The 21,484-nt window shown below is 43.5% G+C and overlaps 1 protein-coding gene across 5 annotated transcripts in view; it reads right to left on the bottom strand.

Annotated features, from left to right (window-relative positions):
* Positions 1-21,484, bottom strand: part of frmpd3 (FERM and PDZ domain containing 3) — a 95,492-nt gene that overhangs the window by 5,958 nt on the left and 68,050 nt on the right. The window contains exons 3-16 of one of the 5 annotated variants that reach the window (XM_036003498.1): positions 10,759-10,871; positions 10,365-10,519; positions 10,109-10,211; positions 9,773-9,818; positions 9,051-9,155; positions 6,983-7,090; positions 4,778-4,909; positions 4,244-4,363; positions 3,788-3,924; positions 3,103-3,229; positions 2,591-2,680; positions 2,182-2,361; positions 1,782-1,950; positions 202-1,083 (exon numbers count right to left, since the gene is read on the bottom strand). In XM_036003498.1, the coding sequence (XP_035859391.1) occupies positions 202-1,083; positions 1,782-1,950; positions 2,182-2,361; positions 2,591-2,680; positions 3,103-3,229; positions 3,788-3,924; positions 4,244-4,363; positions 4,778-4,909; positions 6,983-7,090; positions 9,051-9,155; positions 9,773-9,818; positions 10,109-10,211; positions 10,365-10,519; positions 10,759-10,799 (2,395 nt within the window). In that variant the 5' untranslated portion in view covers positions 10,800-10,871. Of the gene's footprint in view, positions 1-201; positions 1,084-1,781; positions 1,951-2,181; positions 2,362-2,590; positions 2,681-3,102; positions 3,230-3,787; positions 3,925-4,243; positions 4,364-4,777; positions 4,910-6,982; positions 7,091-9,050; positions 9,156-9,772; positions 9,819-10,108; positions 10,212-10,364; positions 10,520-10,758; positions 10,872-21,484 lie in introns of those variants that run through there. The other 4 variants (XM_031319392.2, XM_036003509.1, XM_031319394.2 and 1 more) reach the window with 4 other exon arrangements.

The following is a 21,484-nucleotide window of genomic DNA, read 5'->3' as shown; positions in this document are numbered from 1 at the left end:
GTTTTTGCAGTAAACATGCATGGCTACCACAAAATTAAGAGATTACAGGATTTTCTTGCCATTTCACAAGATAATAAAAAGATGATGTACTGCAAATGTACTGAGCAATATTAATTGATTAAAAAAGTAGCTTTATTGGATCAGTACTACTGTTAATTCTGTGTGTGAGATGTGGGCCGTGGCATGACTGAGGCTGTTGACCTGCAGTCTGTGTTGGCTGTTGAGGGTGATGGGGGTAGTCCTCAGAGGCTGCCAGAGCCTCTAATGCCTGTAAGGTGGAAACCAGAGCATCATCCAGCTCCTGGGCATGATCTCGGACTGTTCTTGTGGCCACATTATCAATTAGTGTCACAGGCACATCTTCCTTGGCTTGGGCCAGCTTCCCAGAGGCTACCCCTGCGCTGGCACAGGTTCGAGCCTTCCTCCCTCTCTTTTGGTCATCCTCATCTGAACTGTTGTCCCTAAAGCCAGGTGGTGGGGCAGCAATAGCAGGTGGTTGTGGTTGCAGTTTCTCTCCACCACCATCTGCCTCATCCTCCTCTTCATTCCCTGGGGGCGGTAGGGCCATTAGGTCAACAGCACCTCCATCTCGGGAGGCACAAGCACTAGAGCAGTGTTTCCCCGAGCTCCCACTACTGTTAACTGCTGTTGACATACCCTCTGCCCTATGTCTGGCTTTGCAGGAGTCACAGAGGTATCGTGAGGTTTTCTGGGATTGACCCATTGTTTGGGCTCGGATTCTAAATCCTGCATTCTCCACTGCTGGGTTCTCTAAAACCCCAGCTATTTCCTCTGTACTCTGCTGGGTGGGGTCTGACTTAGTGCGAGGCCGCCCAGGGGGCTCATGGGAAATAAAGTTTTCATTGATGTCTAATTCAGCTTCGGCTGTTTGGAGCTCTTGAAATTGTTGTTGTTCTCGAAGGTGGACATGACACAGGCCCAGATGCTGAGGCTCTGCTGGAACTATGGCCCTTGAAGACCCTGACTCCCTGTGTGAGCTTTCCCTCTCGTCCCCTCGCCGCCCTCCACTTGGCAAGCTGGTTGCCCCAGAACGTGGATGAGCATGGTGGGAGCTTCTGTAATCTGAGGATAGAATTGTCAGAGCAGTGGAAAGTTTCAAGTGTTAAAAACTAGTGGGGATAAATAAGATCCAGATGCGAAAGCAGAGGCGACAGCTGGTGGTCACAGTGGGATTATTTGTTATTTCAGAGATGGATGTTGAAAGTTGAAGTTGTTTGAGGTTGGAGGGTTATATTCTGGTGGAATGTGATGGTATGATGATTCTTCTTTTATGTGGACTACAGGTTGAGACAGCAGATGGCAGAGGATCTGTTCATGTTTGAACAATATATGTTTATGAAATAAATTAACTGTAACATTCCATAATGCTATACTATCTTTGGAAAAAGAAATATGGAGTATCCCATTCCAATGAGTCGAGATTGAAATGAGAGGAGATACAGCAGAGGGCACCATGGGATGGTAGTTCCAGGATAACCTGGTTGCTAAAGGTATCCTAATGGTTTCAGCCAATGAAGAAGCAGATCAATGTCCATGTAGACTGTACAATGAAGATTACCAAATATTGCCTGACATGCAGTGTTTAATATGATGCTAAAAGAAAGACACTTCTACAACTCTAAATGGGTGATATGAATGTTTTATCTTAAGCTTTTAAGTAAACAATAGTATTTTGTAAATTTTTTCACATTTGATGTATATTGCCTAATTAAAGCATGTTCGAAATTAACCCCTGCAAGTCAAAAAGCCTTCTAACATACCTGCCTTGGTCAGCTGGGACTGACCAGGGGTCCGGAAGTAGATGGTCCGTTTAGGGTCTACAAACAGCTTGTAGTAGCCAGAGATGAGGCATGCAAAGTTACTGGCATCGGGCCATTCCATGAGTAGGACCAGGGGCTGCAGGGGGTGGTAGGGAGGGGAATTAGGAGACTATTTAGGGGACAGGCAATGAGCATTGCCTGCTCATTTTGTAATGACCTGATGGAATAACATTTTTAAAACTGTTGAATGGTTTTGTTTTATCATTTCTAAAGTTAAAATGGAAACTGCACCTCTAAAGAGATGGCATTCATAATTATACATATTTTCCCTGCTGCAAAATGTTGTATTTTTATTATCATATGTATTTATAGTGTGCATCTTTAGAGACTGTTGTTATACCTTGGCCTCATGGATTGTCACCTCCACACGAGCCACTCCCAGGCTCTCTCGGTAGAGCTGGATCTTGGCAACCCTACTGAACTCGGCCAGAACTGTTGTGAGGTTGTTTTTTAGGTCAATCACATGACTAATGCCATGTCGAGGACCCACTAGTAGTGTTGTAGCTGATTGTTTCTCATCCTGTAGAATACAAGAGGATTGCAAATATTTGCCTTTACTTACTACAGTATATTGGAACAACACATGCTAACCTTTAATACAAAATCTAGTTTAGACTGTTCCTTAAAATGTTGAATTGGTGCATTTAAAAAGCATGCTCCTTGTACGACTACATGCACAGATAAGGAAAAAATGATGGAGCAAAGAATGGAGTAAAAGAGATACATGTGTATTCCTGTACATGTATTACCAGTCCAACAGTGTGGAAAAGTATTCCACCAAAAGGCGGGAGGTCGTTGAGTACACGCATATACTGCAGCTTTCCTTGGAGAGGAGGGACCTGTCAACAGAATGATAAACAACAAACGCTCATCTTTGAAAATGAATGCTTCTCCAGCACTTCCCACGTCCTCCTGGAGGCACTGTTGAGCCACAGATGTGAATCACAAAGTCTTATGCAACAGTTACATGTATAGAGATGAAGGACCTGTCCTAATAAAAATGACTAGTTATTGAGCCAACATAACCATAGTCTACAAGAAATTAAATCTCCTCTAAAACAGCATCAGTTTTGATATTTAAATGATCAAGAGTATGGCAATTTTGCAAGAGGTCTCTATGTATTTGCATTGCTTATAAATATGTTGTAATGGCGGTATAACCAAAGGTAGTAAAATCATCCACAAAGAATTGCCTAGGTAGTTCAATCATGGAAATAGGTGCAATAAAAAGTTAGTGTTAAAATGTTTTAGATGGACAAACCTTGTTGCCCGATGGTGGTGGATGCTGGTAGGTCTTCAGCAACTGAGACAGGCTCTTGCACACATTCTTCTCCTTGACTGTTGGAAGCAAAGTAAGGGGAAGAAAAGGCTCTAGTCCCCACTCTTTTCTGTTAAGAGCAATGGGAAAGGTGGAAGAGTATATACACAAGAGAAAAACAACAGTGGAGTGGTTAATCAGAGTCCAGGGAAGATGTCGACACTGTGAAGACAAAACATTTTTTTTTGTCCCAAGGGAAGACACAGTGAGCCTAGCTTACATCCTCTTTGACTCCTTGCTTGACATAGCCACACTAAGTCTATAACAGGCAGAGTGGATCTGTTCTGCTTCTGTGGTTGTGATGGCAAAAGCTAATTACTTGCTAGGTTGAGGTTTGAGGAGTAAATGAGCAAATTGAGGGAGAGCTGTAATTTCACAAAGCAATGGATTTCTGTGTCTCATAACAACCTAGGGAAAATGATCCTTGAGTAATTTGAGTTTTTAATACTATTGGGATTAATTATTAATCATTTAGACATTATTGTATTATATATTGTTATATAATTTCTTCTGGGACTCACTGATATGGTACACAGTATTATTAAGGAGGTAAAACATTCAATACATCACTTTTTGTCTGTAATTTCCCATTAGTTCATTTGAAGGCTAATTTAGTTTGTGGACTTACTCGACATGTTTGAGAGAGATCTTCTGATTGGGCCGCGCGGAGGACACAGTGATGTAGATATGAAGCGCAGCCAATCGTAACATGATGTCAGATTTCCAGTCCATGCCAAAGCGCTCCTTGATGACGTCATTGCGACTCTGTTAGGACATGTTGAAATGTTGTTTTGTACACAGCTGTTTGCAAACAATACTGTTAAATACTGGAATCCCTCTCTAAGTCATATCATTAGTTTAATTGCAGAGGACAGCTTCCAAATTCATAAGACTGTTGGATATCTGCAACGTGAAAGCGTTTTTGAAAAGCTTGCAACAGGGCCTTTGTGTGTAAAGCCTAACTCTGGCATCTGCAACCTTTCTAACTGTAAAATCAGTCATAGAAGGCAAAGCCCTTGATCTCCAACAGTGTCATAACATTGAATGGCGTCTTTTTAAATCCCCCTTTAATCCAGTGCTTTACCTGTATATAGAGGTACTCAAATGCAGCGGGGTCCCTTCTCAGCAGGTCTGCAGGGTCCTTGGGGAAGAAGCAGATGCGGAACAGACACTTCATCCCTTGGAAATAGGTTCGATGCACCACCTGAGGGAATATGACGATATCAGCTGGTGAACCAACTACATCTTCGGCATTCGTCACATATATCGCAGTATAATTCTTCGTAGGTGAACAGGGTAGTCTGCATTCAGAATATCAAAATAAGAGGGAGCTGAAACAGATGAAACTACAATAAATGTGATTTGCATCCAAAATCACAGTGTCAGTGTATGGAATTTCAACTTTAAATTGTTGGGATTTATCGGATGCCCATAGTATCAGAGCTCTATGTTTGCTTTCCAGTTTTCTGAAAATTTGACTGCCATTTTACCTGACCAATAGAGGGGCAGTAGTATCCCACCACAGAGAATCCCTATCCCAGAAGCCCAAACACATCGATCAACTCAAACAATTTTTTACACACATCTTACATTAATTTTTCCATTTTGTGTTTCTTACATGTGTCAGAGGCTGGTTGTCCTGCAGCAGATGCAACCTCTGACTCTGGTCCAGACCACCTGCTTCCAGCACCAAGACAAAGTGCTCAATGTAGCGCAGTGAGAGGCGGTCCTGCAGGGAGGAGATCACATCCTGGAAGAACAGACATGGAACCGATAAGAGAATAAAGTAAGAAAACATTCTATTGTCACAAATATATATATATATATACAGTATGTGATGTATAGAGGCTATTTTCACCCTGAATTAACTTTAGTTGTTGTGAGATGTTTGTATAGGGTAGTTTGTCAAATTGATATCCTTGTGATCTGTTTTGGCTCTTAACTTTGATATGATATTTGTCATTTTGTGCTATGGAGAGCTTCCTTAGATATTCTTTATACGGCACAGTGAGTGCATCCTATTTAAGAAAATAACGTCTGCATTTTGGGGGTGGTGCGGGGCAAACGTTTGCTTTTGTGTAGATCAGTAGCTATGAATTCTAAAATGTACAGAGAACACTGTCTGACGGAAAATTCATGGTTCATCATATCTTACCCTGGGCTATGCCTAAGGGTAAGGTTTCATTATTTCTTTGCCCTCTTAATACATTTTAGGCATGGACATTAAAATGGATTCTTTTGTAGTGATATGTTGCTGTAGTTTCAGTGTGGAGGCTCATTAAGAGCTGTAAAATATGTACACTTACAGTTTGCTCTCCATTAACAATTTAATTGACATTTGTTGATATAACCTAAGCAACAGCTGTCTCTGAAAAACAGGAATAAGCAGTTTTAACAGTATTGACCTGTGCGGTTTGCATTAAATGACACCTGGGGACGCCACAGAAATCTATAGATTGTAGCCTAAAATACTGCAGGAAAGCTTCTTTAGTTGACAGACAGTCTAATGGGCATACAACTGGGCATCCTATTGTGCTATTGATTAATTATGTGGCATTGTTTTATTGATCTAGGTCTTCTTATTATGCTGAAGTTTCATTTAATTAGGCTGGCAGGAGCGCGCTTCCTCCATCTGTCCTTTAAAGTGCTGCTGTGTTTCTCCTTTTCTCCATCACTCTCCCTCCATGAGCAGAGGAGATATATTTGAAATCTAATAGTCAGTTTAATGAGTCTGCTCGGAGATGTCAGACTCATCTTAGAGGCTGACATAGAGACAGAAATTACCTCTGTCTGACTGAATTCATTTGTTGCTTTATTGCCTCAATCAGATGACTGAGATGTTAAATTCCTAAAACTGATACGGTGAAGTTTCACAAAATTAAAGATGCTTTTTCTATTTATTGTAAACACTTGACTTATGGTTAAAGTGTTAATACCATACAGTGTTACAATCCATAGAAATTCACCAACAATCAACAATAGTATGCTCATGTTTTGTGTATTTATAAAAGGCTAAATGTTAAACCTACAGTAATTAATTGTTTTGGCCAACTGGGGGCAGCACATAAAGCAGTAGACAAAACAATGTCATATTATCACCGTGAAGCCAAAAGTATACTGTCTGCTTCTGCGAGTGCGCAAGGGTCCCCTAGGGTCAGTGAAACGTTAAAAATTGGCATCAGAGGGCGTACGTAGGCTCTGTGCAGACATCTGCGTACCACCATTTTTTGTGTGACCCACAGACATGTCTGCGCAGCTACTCCGTTACATGTGGTAGCGTAGCGATCAACTGTGCATTTGTGGAACACATCAAGCAGATATTATAAACATAGCCACTATGCGTCCATGATGTCCGCAGCTGTCCGTGTACGTGTCCCTTCCAGAGTAGGCTATAATCAAGCCTTAAGTTGTGTATTAAAAAACATTTCAGTTAGAGTCTCTCTGTCTGTCTCTGTTTTGGTTTTTACAAGCTTCTACAAAAAATATATTTAGCTCTTTAACGGCTAAACGCTCCACTGTGTTCACTAGCTAGTCGCTAACCAAACATTTTGTGCTGTGCTGGTACTGTACAGTTAGTCTTTAGAGTTTTTTCTGTTAAAAAAAAACAGTAAGACACTAAAACCCTTCATAGAACTGACAGGAACTGCATAGTTGGATGATAACTATCTGTGGGTTCCTCACTACAGTTACCATTACACATTAACATTGATCATTGTCATTGATCCATTGTTAATATGAAAAAGGATTATAACTGCTTTATGTAAAAATCACAATAATGTTCCATTGTAATGTTCCCATGTGCAGAGCTGTGGTAAATACATACCCTAACAGTGGTACGGCTATCAAATGTAAAAGACTTAATCTGTCCATTCTCCAAGAACACCTTCAACACATTTGGTATGAGTAGCAAGGAGTCGTCCTTGAGCATTGTCTGAAAGAGATTGAGAGAGAAGACAGCTTTGGTTTAGTGAAAATAAATGATGGTATGTGTAAGACTTTTTTTGTATGATACAAACACAATCAGCTGTAATTGTAGGCCTGTGCTTTGCTATTAAAGCAAAACAAGAAGTGAAAAAGAAGCAGGTTCTTTAGGAGGAGTGTTAAGAAACAAAGATGTCTATGTGAACAATGATACTTTAACTGATCTCTGGACAGTATGAGAAGGAGCAAAACTCTGCATTAGGATACCCACCCGTGCATTGTATCAGGGCTTGTTCAATCTCTTTAGTCTATCCATTCAATATGTATGCCATGCTAAGTAAATTGGACGGTGGGATTGAAAGCATTCGCAGCAGAGTTTTGAGATTGAAATAAGAGGAAATGCCTGATTCAAGGTTACTGCTTTTACGTCTTGTTAGAAGAAAAGTTATGATATGCAATTCAATTCAGTTCGGGCTAGGATGTGATGTGACAAGACACTCTCCCTATTTTTTAATCTCGCTCAGGGCTTTTTAAGAAAATGACTCAGTTCCCATTATGTAATTTCAAAGAACCACACTTGTGATCAGAGGGAAGGAAGGTATCTTAATGTGATAAGATGGAGCTGATGTAGCCCAGATGAAATGTTCTAAAACAAAATCAATCCTTATCTTTTCCCTTGTATTCCTGCCTTTTTTATGTGATAGTGGGACTTGTAAGAACAGTAGGCAGACATTACTCATGACCGTAAAAGGATGTGGATTTATTGCAACAATATATCTCAGAAAATGCATTTATTTGAAATGGAGAGCTGTGTCCACAGCAGATGCCTGGCAGTCTGTTTTTGGAGAACTTAAGTATTCAAAAGGCCCAACAAGCTGTTCTTTTGTGCAGATTGGAAGCAGCTAAAGCCTGAGTTATGAGTGAACAGATCTTTGTCATACTGTGGCATTAAAGCGAGGGTGAACCAGCAAAGAGACGCCACAAACAGAAATGTCTGTTGGGGGTGGTGGCTGAAACATCTGATCTTTGCTAATCATAGCACTTCCCTCCTATCCTTGGGGTGGCTGTGGCCCAGGAGGTAGAGTGGGTCATCCGTTAATAACAAGGTTGGTGGTTTGGTTCAACCTCTTGTCTGCTTATCAAAGTGTCCTTGAGCAAGACACAGTGTATTTGGATAAAGTCAACGCAGAGTGTAGGCAGACAGCTCAAACTAGCTTTTTCTTCTTTCTTTTTTTACCATAACCATTTTACTATCCACTCTACTGCGAGGCTAGAGTGGATAGTAAAATGGTAAAAAAAAAAACGCTACTTTGAGCTGTCTGCCTACACTCTTTATTTATTGGCCATTGCTTGTCATCTCCGTGCTCCCACTTTATTCACAGTGTAACCCCCCCCCCTCCCCCCATAGATTCTTGATTGACCAACAGGAATTAGGGACCATCTTTTTTAATGTCATTATTTAATCCCTTGTTTATATAATTAATATAAAATATTAAATTAATATGGGGTAATAAAGAGCCTCCCTTTAACAAAACGCAAGCTACGTATCTGTAGCTACTAGATGTTGATTAGGTAAGATCAGGGGAGAAAATTGGGAACATGATAGCTCTGCCATAAAGTAACAAATGACACTAACCGTTAAACAACCACAAACATTTCAACATTTCTAAGACACATTGTAGCTGTTTACAAAATGTGTGAATGCCTTTGAAAAGAGTTCTGGTGTCTCCTGTAAGAATTCAAATCAGTCAAGAAAGCAATTTATTCAAGGCCAAATCACTGGACCAAAGGCTCACACGTAGAGAAGCTCAAACTGAAAAGAGGATGGAGAGAGGATACTTGAGAGAGGGTACTTGAAGCTTTGGCGATTGCTGATTAAACTAAATAAATGCACAGCAGGTGAGAGAGGGACAGGGTAACAGCATGCAGTTGGCATGCACATGTCACAGAGAGACACGACTAGAACTTACTGAGTCTGGGTCGCTGATGGACACTTGCTCTGAAAAGCGCACTTTTGGCGGGTTGGTTCGCAGGCGGGCCTTTTTGGCTGCACTTATGAAGGCAGACTTAGGTGACTGAGGATAAAAAGAGGGAGAGAGAGCTCTTAAATCAGCTTGAAAGAACAGAAATAAATGCCAGCGCTAAAGTGACGTGTGTTGGAGAGCTGGCTAATGCTGCTGCAATGCGACATATTGAAACTGCTAAAAGTTTAAATATGTTTAAATTGTAGTGCTTGTTTGTCTGAGCACAATAAAGATGTTAGAGCCAACACATGCTGAACTGCTGCATAATTTATATGAATTCCAAATTATGAAATTTAAAGAAAAATCTGATTTAAATCAATTTGTATTTTTACATCATTATTTAATGTTCCAAAAATATCCAGTTCAGTTAGTCAGCTAAATAAATGTTATATTTCCATTTCCTCTATATGGATGGATGCACACACACACATCTGATTTATAAGGTCTCGAGCATGAAGCTGTTCTTAAAGGGTTTACCAGAAAAAGGAGTTATCTTAACTCTAATGTGTAGACATGGCCATGAACGCTAATGTGTATAATGTGTGCACTGCACTGTTGGAACAGAATACTCTAAAGTGTTTCTGTATGATTCAGAGTGACAGGAAAAGTGTTAAGACTGATGAAGAGGGAGAGGAACATGAAAGACAGTGAGTGTCCCATTATACTACCTGATGGGGCTGCAGCACAGTGAGAACTATTGTGTCTTTGCAGCGTCTATGAAAAGACAACAGAGAGTGGAGTGGTTTAGATAACACCACGGACAGCATGGTATTTGAAGTGCTTCTCCGGTTTATATCTGCTATATCCTGGCTGTCCTTAAGCTGCAAAAGGACTGTATCATCCACAGGTTTGTGTTGATGTAACGCTTCACCAACAATAAGAAACAGTTTGTTCCTTTTGATCCACCCTCTTCACCCATGTCCTCTTTACTTACACTTGCCCGTGTTGCTAGTCCCCTGGCCCTCCCCTCCTTCCCTCCCTCCCGGGACAGTAAAGGATGTTACCTTACAAGGTCTATGACTCTCTCTCGGGGCGCGTCGCTCACCGTCTCCTCGTTAATGGCCAAGATCTGGTCTCCAGGGAGAAGCTTGCCAAAAGAGGGGCCGTCTGCAGATAAAATGGGAAACATAGCCAGCATACAAAGTCATATACCTATAGTAAAAAGGAATGTTTTAAGTTTGAGTCATCATAGGATCTCTTTCTCTCTCTCTCACCCACACACACACACACACACACACACACACACACACACACACTAACCAGCCGAGACGGAGCGTACAATGACAGGCCTCTGGCTGCCTGCAATGAAGCCGAAGCCTTGAGTTGGGTGGCGCTGGATAGTAACCTGTCGAGTGGAGGCAGGACTTAGGGTACCACTGTCCATACCATCTTGGCTCTCCTCTAACATTGCAGAGCTGCGGAGTACACACACACACACACACACACACACACACACACACACACACACACACACACACACACACACACACACACACACACACACACACACGAAGAAAAAGACGCATATCCAGATGCAGTTTTTAAATGAGGAATAACATAAAAGATAAAACATTATTTATCCTGAGGGAAATTGCTATGGATATTCTCTTCTCACAGAGGTAAAGGTGTTAAGGTCATGTATAGCACAGTGTACCTGTCATATGCGTTCGTGTGTCCATCCTGGACCTTGGCCATCCCCTGAGAGGAGGGAGCAGCATGGGATGGGGTCGCACTGCAAAGGCCGCTTTCTGTTTCCCTATCATTCACCTGCACAAGAGAAAGGAGGAAACGAGGGAAGCAAGAGAAGATAAGATTCCTTGCTTTCTCCACAGTATATGCTAAAATACTCTCTTGTAGCTCGTTTGTATTTTCTGTGTTGAAACCACAGCTTGCCGAAGCACATCTTGAACGCTGCTGCACAGAGAAATAAAATGATAGATGTGAAGGTAGAAAATGCAACATTACAAATGTATCGTTACAATCTTAGATGTCTTCCAATGTGAAAAAACAATGCAGAAAAATGCAGAAGATGGAAATCACAATGTAGGCATTTGCATTGCTGAAAGCATCTGACATTTGAGGCCTGCCTTTAGAAAAACTGCAATTATCAAAGACCTATAACATAATGCACTAGACTAGAGTATGTAAGACTGTTTCTGAATCTGCCAGTCTCTCACAGTGTAGACCAAGCTACTGCTGTGAACCACACATGCTCTTTTACAGATGCTTATGTGGGAGGCAGTGAAAGCAAGATTACTAAAAGACTGTGTGTGAGTGTGTATGTGGCAGAACAATGAAAAATAAAATTGGATGGAAATGATTCTGAGAGGAAAAGAGAGACAGATATTTATGCTCATATCTGTGATCTAGGACTCTGATGATTGCTGACTAAAGATGAGACACTGATTGGAATGTTAATGGTGCAGATGGGCTAAAACAGAGAGACACGGATAAGTGCACGACAGTACTGTTGGTAATTATGCAGGAATACACTGTTGAGAGCGAATACTTTTCTGAGTACCACAGGCAGAGAACAAACTGTCAGTAACAGGAGGCTTAGTCACATTAGTCAATAGTTTAGATTCATATTCTTGTCACTTGTTGTTTCTGATAACAGTGGCTAATGGGGGAGCATGGCTCATTTACAATTCCATTGGTGCATTACTGATCTCTACCTTGTGTCATGGTATCAGATAAGGGTTGATGCATCGTAGATAGGCTTCATATTGAGCTCAGTCCATGACTAAAAATCCATTACATTACGTGTGCTTTGAATTTCAATTATGCTAATCATTTAAAAAGATTAGATTTTAATAAAAATGTCTGTATTCAGTATTCAGCTGACTTACAAAGGATCATCTGTCTGTATCAGAGGTGCACAGTGGTGACAAACAGCTGGTTCTGTGTCTAAAAAGGATTAGATGTTTTTGATTGAGAATGATTATTTTCTCCTTTGATTCTCCCAATGGATTCTGACAGTGCACTTCTCTCCCCATTTATTCTCCTTCTTTCTGTCTCTAATGCCATCTGTCTCCCTTTCCAGTTGCTGGAAGGACTCTCATTCTGTTGGATCTTCAAGGAGGTGCCAGTGACTAGCCGTTCATCAGGTGTGTGTGTGTGTGTGTTTGTGTGTATGTGTGTGTATGTGTGTGTGTGTCATTCATAACGTCGGTAACTCCTCAGCACTATAGTAGCAATATAAATAGCCTTGCTGTGTTGCGTTGTGTATAGCCTGCACGTACTCCTTGTCCATTATTCAGAGAGCCTTCAAGTTATTCTGATACGTCCTTTTTGTACATATCAAGATCAAATCTGAAAACTGAAATACAGCTAATAATTATTATTCAGTGCCACCAACATCATCATTATACAAGCAAACGTAACTGTTATGCAATCAGAAACAGAGGAACATGTCCTCCTCTGTCTGTTTTTGTTCTGTAGCTTTGTGGAGACCACACAGGATTTACAACTTTAAATTCTTCACTTAATTTAGAGATGAGTTTTGGCATTCAAAATAAGTGTGAGGAAGAACTGAACAGAAGTGAGCGAGATAAAGGTAGCTGGGGGACACTGAAGCTTACATGTTTGCAAAGATAAACAGCCATTCAGCAGAGGGGCAGACCTTTTACTGAGAGAGGACACCGAGAAACTCTGTCAAGAAATGATCCCCAAGGGCATCGGCAGGCCTGCCCGTTGCTATAACTACGGCTCTCGATAGGTTGTTGAAGCTCGGGTGGACGGAGGCATAGTGGGTGGATGAGAATAGTGATGTGGCCGCTACAAGGGAGAGAGGGGACTAGCCAGATGCTCTTCGATCACCCCGCAGCCACTGTGGCCAGATGCCAACATTTCTTCTGGCACCGGAGGTCAAGGCATCACATACCTGCTCTGCGCCACTGGAAGAATGACCTTTTAGTTATTATCGTCCCTTGTATATATCTCCCCAAACAGCGCTATCATTAGCTTGGAGGAACACTGCATTTTATACAGCAACATTGCTGAATAGTTTCAGTTTTAGTGTGATCAGGTGTTTGGAAGTGACAGACACAGCCAACCAACATACCAACCAAATCTTTAGAAATATAAGGTTTATCATATACTCCGAGAGATGTTGATGCAACTCTTTGGTCATGCATGGAGGGGTGGAAGTAACTAAAATAGTAAATTAGGAGTAGAATAGTCTATATCTTCGACGTTCCACTTCCGTGATTTCCGCTGGATTTCACTCTTTTCGGCCAGATGTCCAGTACCTTTCGCTTTCTTTGTGTTGGAATTAATAAATAAATTATTAATTTATTAATAAATAAACTCCGGTGGATTTATGAGGACTATGGTTAACTGCTCCTCAGATCTCTGCATGGTAAATCGAGACAGTTAGCTAGAGTATCTGTCCAATCTGAGTTTTCTGTTGCACAACTAAAATAACTTTTGAACGTACATGTTCCACCAAAACAAGCTCCTTCCTGAGGCTATTTTGCAGCGGTACCATGGCTCCGTCCGGTGCTTAGGTGCTTATCTCACTGTTCATTTTATTTAATTTCTCTGGATTATAATAAACCCTGGGCATTATTTCAAATAGTGCTAATTTATGCATTAAATTATAAGAGCATTTATGTACTTGCAAATAAAAGACCAATCTTCTTGCTGTATTTCCATATGAAGATCTTGTTCCCACTTCTGTCTTAAATAGTCTGTATTTACCATTGAGCTTGCAATAAGGGCACTATAAATCTTTGAGATAAGTTTATCCTTGTTCTTCTGCCTATTGTTGATTATGACATAAATGTTTGATGGCTCAGGTTCTTGCAAAGAGCCATGCTCAGAATTGACTACATGCTTTATTTGAAAATATCTAAACAAATGGACAGAAGGAACTCCATATTTCTGCTGAAGCTCAGTGAATCAATCAATTTTTAGATACATTTTTTTATTATTTTTATATTTTTAAACATACAGAACAGACAAACACAATTGAACAAGAACAAAAACCCTCTCCCACCCCACACCCTCTGCGGTCTTGAGAAAAACAAAAATAAACAAAAAAACTGAAATCACACCTTGCCTAGTCACTCTCCTCTAATTCTTGTGATGTTTAGGTCATTAGGTCTGATATTTGTGCTGCTGCATTTTTCCATAGGTCTATAGTCGATGATTTGGCTTTGTTAATCCTTGCCGTAGAGAGCTCAAGCATAACGTAAGAAAATACGGCAACCACTGTTTTATACAAAGCGAGTGTTTTCTTGGTTGCGGTTAAGCCGGCTAGCCAAACTTTCTTCTATCTCCCAAGCAGGTGTAATTTAGAGTCGTCATTAAGTAACAAAACAATCGGGTCGGTAGGAATTCGACATCCTATCACACCAGATATTATTGATGTTGTTTTATTCCAGAACTCATGCACCTGTTCACACTCCCAGACCATGTGCAGGAAAGTTCCGGTTTGTTCAGGGTGACAGAACGTGCAATAGGGGGTGGGAATGACTTTAGAGATTTATCTCTTCTGAGGAGTCCAATTTGTCCTATGACATATGTTGAAGTGGATCTGCTGGTGATTTGGGTTCTTGGAACAATGGAAAATGTCCCAAACCATCTCCCAATTAATTGCGTTCCCCTCAGGTCTCAGCTCTCGCTCCCATTTCCCCGCTATGGGGAGTTCTCCTATGGATACTTGCATCAGTTTAGCGTAGATCCTGGATGACAATCCTCTCACAGGAAAATCAACAAGCCTTAGTGACTGGGTGCGGCTCAAGACTGTTCCCCCATGGCACTCCATAACATTTTAGGGCTGATCTTAAGCGCAGATACGAGAAGAAGGATGTCCTAGGGACCTCAAAACTAGCTCTTAGATCTTCAAAACTCAACATACCCCTCTCACCGAACAGCTGGTCTACAGTAAAATGCCTCTGTCACTCCACTGCTTACAAGCAAAGGGTTTGTTGTGGTTGGTTATTGTGCCAAATCGGGATATTCAAATGCCATTTGTTGGTGTAGCCTAGTTGCTCCTCCACCTGTTTAAAGTTAGTCAATGTGTTGGTAATAATAGGGCCATAGGCTAGCATACACTTTTTTGGACACACACCTGCAAAGGCAAGGTCTTGCAGTCTTTCCAGTGAGGTTTTGTTCTATTTCTCTCCATGGGACTGTAGATGAGGGGTCCATCCACACTCTGAGGGCCCGTAGCTGAAAGGCTCTATGATACACTTTAAGGTTGGTTTGAGGTACGTTGCAGGGTAGAGTATTTTAGCCTAGGTTGTTTCCAAATATATTGCCGAATTAAGGTATCAAGTTTCTTCCAGAAATTTATTGTTGGGGGTAAGGGGATCATTGTACTTAAGAAATTCACACAAGGAACTATGTTCATTTTAACAACAGCAATCCTGGAGCGTAGTGATGCCGGCAGCGCAGACCAATTGGCCAGATCCCTTTGAACACTACTTAATATAGTTTCATAGTTGTCCTGGACAATTCACTGTAGGGATGTGTGTATGGTGATGCCCAAATATGTAATTTTGCTTTGGGTTGGTATTGTGGCACTAATGGTTGGTGCCACATGCCTGTTGTTCAATACAAGATTAGATTTATTCCAGTTAATTTTATAGCCGGAGATTGAGCCAAATTTGTTTAAGATCTTAAGAATTTTTGGAATAGAGTCCTCAAGATCAGCAATGTACAACAAAATATCATCTGCAAAAAGTGATATTGAGCTGCTACTGGATTTAATCTGGATATTACAGATTTTATTTTGCCTTATGGCTTGGGCTAACGGTTCAAGAGAAATTGCAAATAGCATGGGGGAGAGCGGACATCTCTGTCGCGAGCCTCGCCTAATGGGAAACGGCTGAGAGTGCAATCCATTGGTTGAGACTATGGCCGTGGGATTCGCATATAAAGTACGCACCATGTCAAAGAATTTGGTCCCCAAACCAAGCCTCTCCATTACGTGCCACAAGTAATTCCACTCTAGGCAGTCAAAAGCCTTTTTCGCGTCCACTGATAAAACTGCTGCCATTGTTGGAAGGTTTTTGGCTTCTTTTATTACATGAAATAGTCTGCGTATATTGTCTGCAGCATGACGCTTGGGTATAAAACCTGATTGGTCGGGGTGGACTAGCTTCTCGATAAAGCGCTCTAAGCGGAGAGCCAGGACTTTGGAATAAAGCTTAATATCAGTCCCAATGAGGCTGATGGGCCTGTAATTTGAGCAATCCGTAGGATCTTTACCCTTCTTCGGCATAACGGAAATCAGCACGGTGTTGGTTTGTTGGTGGAAGGTGCCCTTCTCTATGGCTGAAGTTAAAGCTTGTAAAATGGTAGGTCCTAATATGTCAAAATACTGTAGAAGAAGTTCTGATGGAATTCCATCCAACCCTGGTGTTTTCCCTTTTTTAACTGTTTTTAAAGCTGATTTAAGTTCCCTCAATGTTATAGGTTGACTTCTTATGCCTCCTCTGGGTCTAGAAGAGGCAGGTTTAGTTCTTTTAGGAACTTCTGACACTGTGTCGGATCTGGGTTGCAGGAGTACTCATACAGCTTTGAGTAGAAGGATTGAAAAGTGGCGCTAATATCCTTAGGATTTGTTAAGATACCTCTGTCTGTGCGGATGGTGTTGATAGTAGCTCTGGATTCGCTGTGTTTTAATTTCAGAGCAAACAATTTGCTTGGTTTACAGCCGTTAAAATAGTAATTTTACCTCACTCTGTGCATTATGAACTCAGCTCTCCTTCTTAGCAAATCATTCAGCTCTGTTCGACTTGTGACTAGAAGAGTATGTGTAGATTTAGAAAAGCAAGTCTTAAGAGATTAGCCTAGAAATCTAGACGCACCCTAGCGGCAGCAAATGTAATTTGCAGCCAGGGTCAGTCTAGCAACTCTCCATTGGCTTGTGAGCTGGAAAAACCAAATTCTGGTCAGGCCAATCACGTCGTGTATAGAGTCGGTGGGCGGGCTTAACATAAGGATAAGGCTTGTCAGGCTATTAAGAGATTGCTCTAATGATTTACAGCATTCTTCCAACTCCGCTATCCTTGCCTCTCTTTTCCTCTTCAAATTGACCGCGAAGGAGGATGTTAAATCAGGGTCAGAAACTGAGTTCACTTGAAAATTCTGTATCAAAAGCTGTGTTTTGGAGAAGGGAATTATTAAATTGCCATCTTCTAGACCTTTCTTCTAACATATCACAATGGAATGTGGTTATCAGCGCATTGTGATCAGACAGAATTGCTGGTTCTATTTTGTATAGGCTTCGCCCTCTAAGCTACGCTATTGGGTTTATCCCTTCGCGCATGCGCAGTTGTGAAGATTTTCTTTCCCGCCCTTGCGTACCGCTTGGGCTTCAACTACGTCCGCAGATACTGTATATAAACAGAGCAGACCCGTTGTTCTGCTCCCACTTTTTCTTCAAGCTAGCAGTATGAAGAAGACTCTCAAGACCTCCGGCTCCAGCAGCGTCCGCCTCTGCCCTGCCTGCTACTCCGGCTACATCATGTCGCCGGATCTCCACCCCCACCGGATCTCCACCCCCGCTGCGAGATCTGCCTCGGTGCCGCTCACGCCGGCAAGGCTCTTACCTCCCACGCCTCCTGCCCGTTCTGCGCCCGCCTGCCATCTAAAGAGCTTCAACGGCGGGCGGACGCTTTTCTGGCTTTTGAGGTCGACGGAGAGGGGGACGGCAGCTGGGCAGACCGACGTGACACCGTCGACACCCTGGACCTGCTGGAAGAAGACGTCTTCGACGGGCACGAGTCCAATGACTCGTCTCCCCCGCATGACGATTCCCTCACCAGTTTTCCTTCCTCCCCGCTGGGAGGACTGGAACACGAGACAGGGATCGATGCCTTCCCACTACGGCTCTCCCCGTCTCCAGAACGCCTCAGCGGTCTTCCCCTCTGCCACAGGCGGCTCCACCCTCCACCACCAGGGCTCTTTTTTCTGGACCTGCCGGACATCATTAAAAAGGCGGCGGACCAGAGAGGCATAGCGCTCCCGGCAGAGCTTCCAGCCCCCACTCGCGGCCTCTTGAGCGGTGATGTCTACACACAGGAACCGCCGTCCAAACGGGCTCCACTCTGGCCGCGCTTTACGGAGCTTCAGCCATTCGTGGAGGAGGCTCTCTCTCAGCCCGGGAAACTGAAGGCTCCAGTCTCTCGCTATGCCCCGTTCACCCGGGTTCAAGGCGACACAGAGGCAGGCTTCCCTTCGGTCCACCCCCTGGAGCAGAGCCTGGCGTCCATCCTGCTTCCGAAGGCTACTTTTTTCGGCCACCGGAAGCTGTCCCCCCAGGACCAGGTCTGCACCCAGGTCACTGACCGGTCTCACCAATGTGCGGCCCAGGGCTTGGCGGCGCAAAACAACATAGCTTTGCTAGCCTCCACCGGAGGAAGCGGAGCGGCTACGGCGGCTCGGCTGGAGGAAAGCGGCTCCTCAACAGCAGCACCACCGCTCCACCAACCGCCATAAGAGGAAACGCACCACAGCCTCCACTGCGGCTGCACCCTCCCAGGCTTCGACCTCTGCTCCTCCACCCGCCACCCCACAGCGGCAGCTGGCCCCTGACCGGCAGGTTTCACAGGGCCGAAGGACCATGAAGGCGGCTCCCACCTGGTCAAACCCGCCCCCCCGAGCCACCCAGCAAGCAGCGGTGACGGTGGCAATGATGGGGCGCGGGGAACGTCTGTCCCTCCATGGTTGAAAACTGGAAACACAACGACCCTTTTAATGGCCACTCCAATCTATCTAAAGAGCAGTTTCCCCTCAACCAAGCAGCCTTTGTTCCCACTGAACATTACGCTGATGACATGACAGATGTTCCCCACACAAGCACACACCAGCCCACCGCTGCTCGCGGAGCTCCACCGCTCTCTCACTATGCAGACAGCGGGAGCAAACGCTCACCCGCTACAATTAGCGCCGCTCAGTTATCCTCCTCCACCCGGCTATGTGTCCCCTGCCTCTCATGTTGACTTATCTCCAAACATTGGTGGATAACGACTTGGCTTCGTCCACAGTCAAAGCCTATGCAGCAGCCATTTCATCCTGCCACGAAGGCTATGGAGAGAGGACGGTTTTTGCGCACCCCCTAGTAAAGCGTTTTTTGAAAGGGGTCAGACGACAGAAACCCGCCGTGCGCTCTCTCACACCCCAATGGGACCTAGCCCTGGTGCTTCGAGCTCTGGGGAAGCCTCCTTTCGAGCCCTTGGCACAAGCCTCTCTCAGGTTGCTGTCTCTAAAAACGGCGCTTCTCTTTGCCTTGACATCAGCCAAGAGAGTGAGCGACTTATGTGCGCTGTCAGTTTCGCCATCCTGCCTCTCCATTAGAGGGGACGGGAGCGCAGCCACCCTACAGCCTAACCCCTCTTTCACACCGAAAATTTTAACACATTCTTTTCGGTCGAGGGTTTTTTCCCCCCGCCTCATGACAATGACGCGGAGGAGGTTTTCCACCGATTGTGCCCGGTGCGCGCGTTATCACAGTACGTTTTACGCACGGCGGACATAAAGCGTACACAGCAGCTGTTTGTATACTATAGGGAACACTCCCAAGGAGCGGCCCTTTCAAAACAGCGTCTGTCTCACTGGCTGTGCGAGGCTATCACCCAGGCCTATAACACGGAGGGGGCGGATCCCCCCCAGGGCATCCGGGCACATTCTACAAGGGCACTATCGGCATCAGCGGCTCTGTTCAAAGGCATGACAGTAGCCGACATCTGCGCAGCGGCCTCCTGGGCATCCCCATGCCCTTTCATCCGTTTCTATCTGCGGGATATGTCCTGAGCCCTCTCTAACCCACTCGGTCCTATCCTCACTCAACGACGAATGATGCCCCGTCATATGTGTTCTGTCTGCTGCCGGGTGCCGGGAGGAGAGCGGTGTGTATGTGTATGTGTATGTGTATGTATATGTATATATATATATATATATATATATATATATATATATATTTTGTCACTATCATGCACGCCTACAATCACGGATTATGCGCCCTGCATGTGTGTTTTTCCTGCTGTCCTCACCCCGCCTGCATTGAGTGCTGGGTATAACGCGGTGTCCTCGTTATTACCGATCCTGATACATTCTCTCTCACTACCATGCACGCCTACAATCATGATATGTGCCGCTGCATGTGTACTGCCACAGCCTACAGCTGTCCGCAGACACGGACTGCGGAAAGTGTGTCAGAGTTGCGCCAGTTGTTGTGTGTGTGTGTGTGTGTGTGTGTGTGTGTGTGTGTGTGTGTGTGTGTGTGTAGACCCGCCCCCGCGAAGCTCCGACCCGCAGAGGAGCAGAAGAAAGTTGCTGCACCTTCGCCAAAATGAAGACTGAAAAACAGAACTATTTTGGTACAAACATTTACTCGCCATGTGGCAGATAGCCACATAGATATAGATATATAATTTATTAATGATATATTATTATTTAAATTTAATATTTAGTTTTAATAAATAATTGTTAAATGTAGTACAGAGTGTGTAGTCTATCGCACAAACACTCAAGGAATGCTGCAAACATTTGACAGCCAGTACGAATTACCTGGGAGAACATACGTGTCACAAACGGCAATTCCACAACTGTACAACAGCGTGAAAGATGACATACTAAAGGAGATCAAAGACATATTGTGGATATTTAAAATGTCTTCCAGTTCCAGTGTTAAATATTGTTTAGAAATAAAAGTTTATTGATCTTTGAAAAAGTGTACCTGCATTATGGTCTCGGAACGACAATATTATCGTTTATCGTAATAATTTCTGGGACAGTTTATCGTCCAGCAAAATATGTTATCGTGACAGGCCTAGTACTACCCTCACCAATCATGCACGCCTGCACTCACGGCTTGGGCTTTACAGCCAGCTAGGCCAAGTCATTACCATGGCAGGCTCTGTTATCAAGATAACGGCTTATCTGATACAGTCTCCTGTCAGTGCATGAGAGAGAGAGAGACAGAGAAGGGGAAAAAAGTTTAGTCTATGTTCCGCTTGTGGGCTCTGTGTTGCAGGTGGCATTGACTACATCAGCTTCGCCCTAACCCAATAGCGTAGCTTAGAGGGCGAAGCCTATACGAAATAGAACGATAGTTACGTATTGTAACTCCAGATTCTATGAGTATAGGCGCAGCCCTCTAAGATTCAGGCCACCTGCTCCGGTTACATTAGCTGAAGAAAAAGCTTATGTTGGGAGCAGAACAACGAGTCTGCTCTGTTTATATACAGTATCTGCGGACGTAGTTGAAGCCCGAGCGGTACGCAAGGGTGGGAAAGAAAATCTTCACGACTGCGCATGCGCGAAGGGATAAACCCAATAGCGTACCTTAGAGGGCTGCGCCTATTCATAGAATCTGGAGTTATAATACGTAACTATCGTTCTATTGTTATCGTGTGGAACATTGC

Source organism: Sander lucioperca, chromosome 1 (assembly GCF_008315115.2).
Source record: "Sander lucioperca isolate FBNREF2018 chromosome 1, SLUC_FBN_1.2, whole genome shotgun sequence".
Taxonomy (NCBI): domain Eukaryota; kingdom Metazoa; phylum Chordata; class Actinopteri; order Perciformes; family Percidae; genus Sander; species Sander lucioperca.
This window is presented reverse-complemented; position numbering and strand designations above follow the sequence as displayed.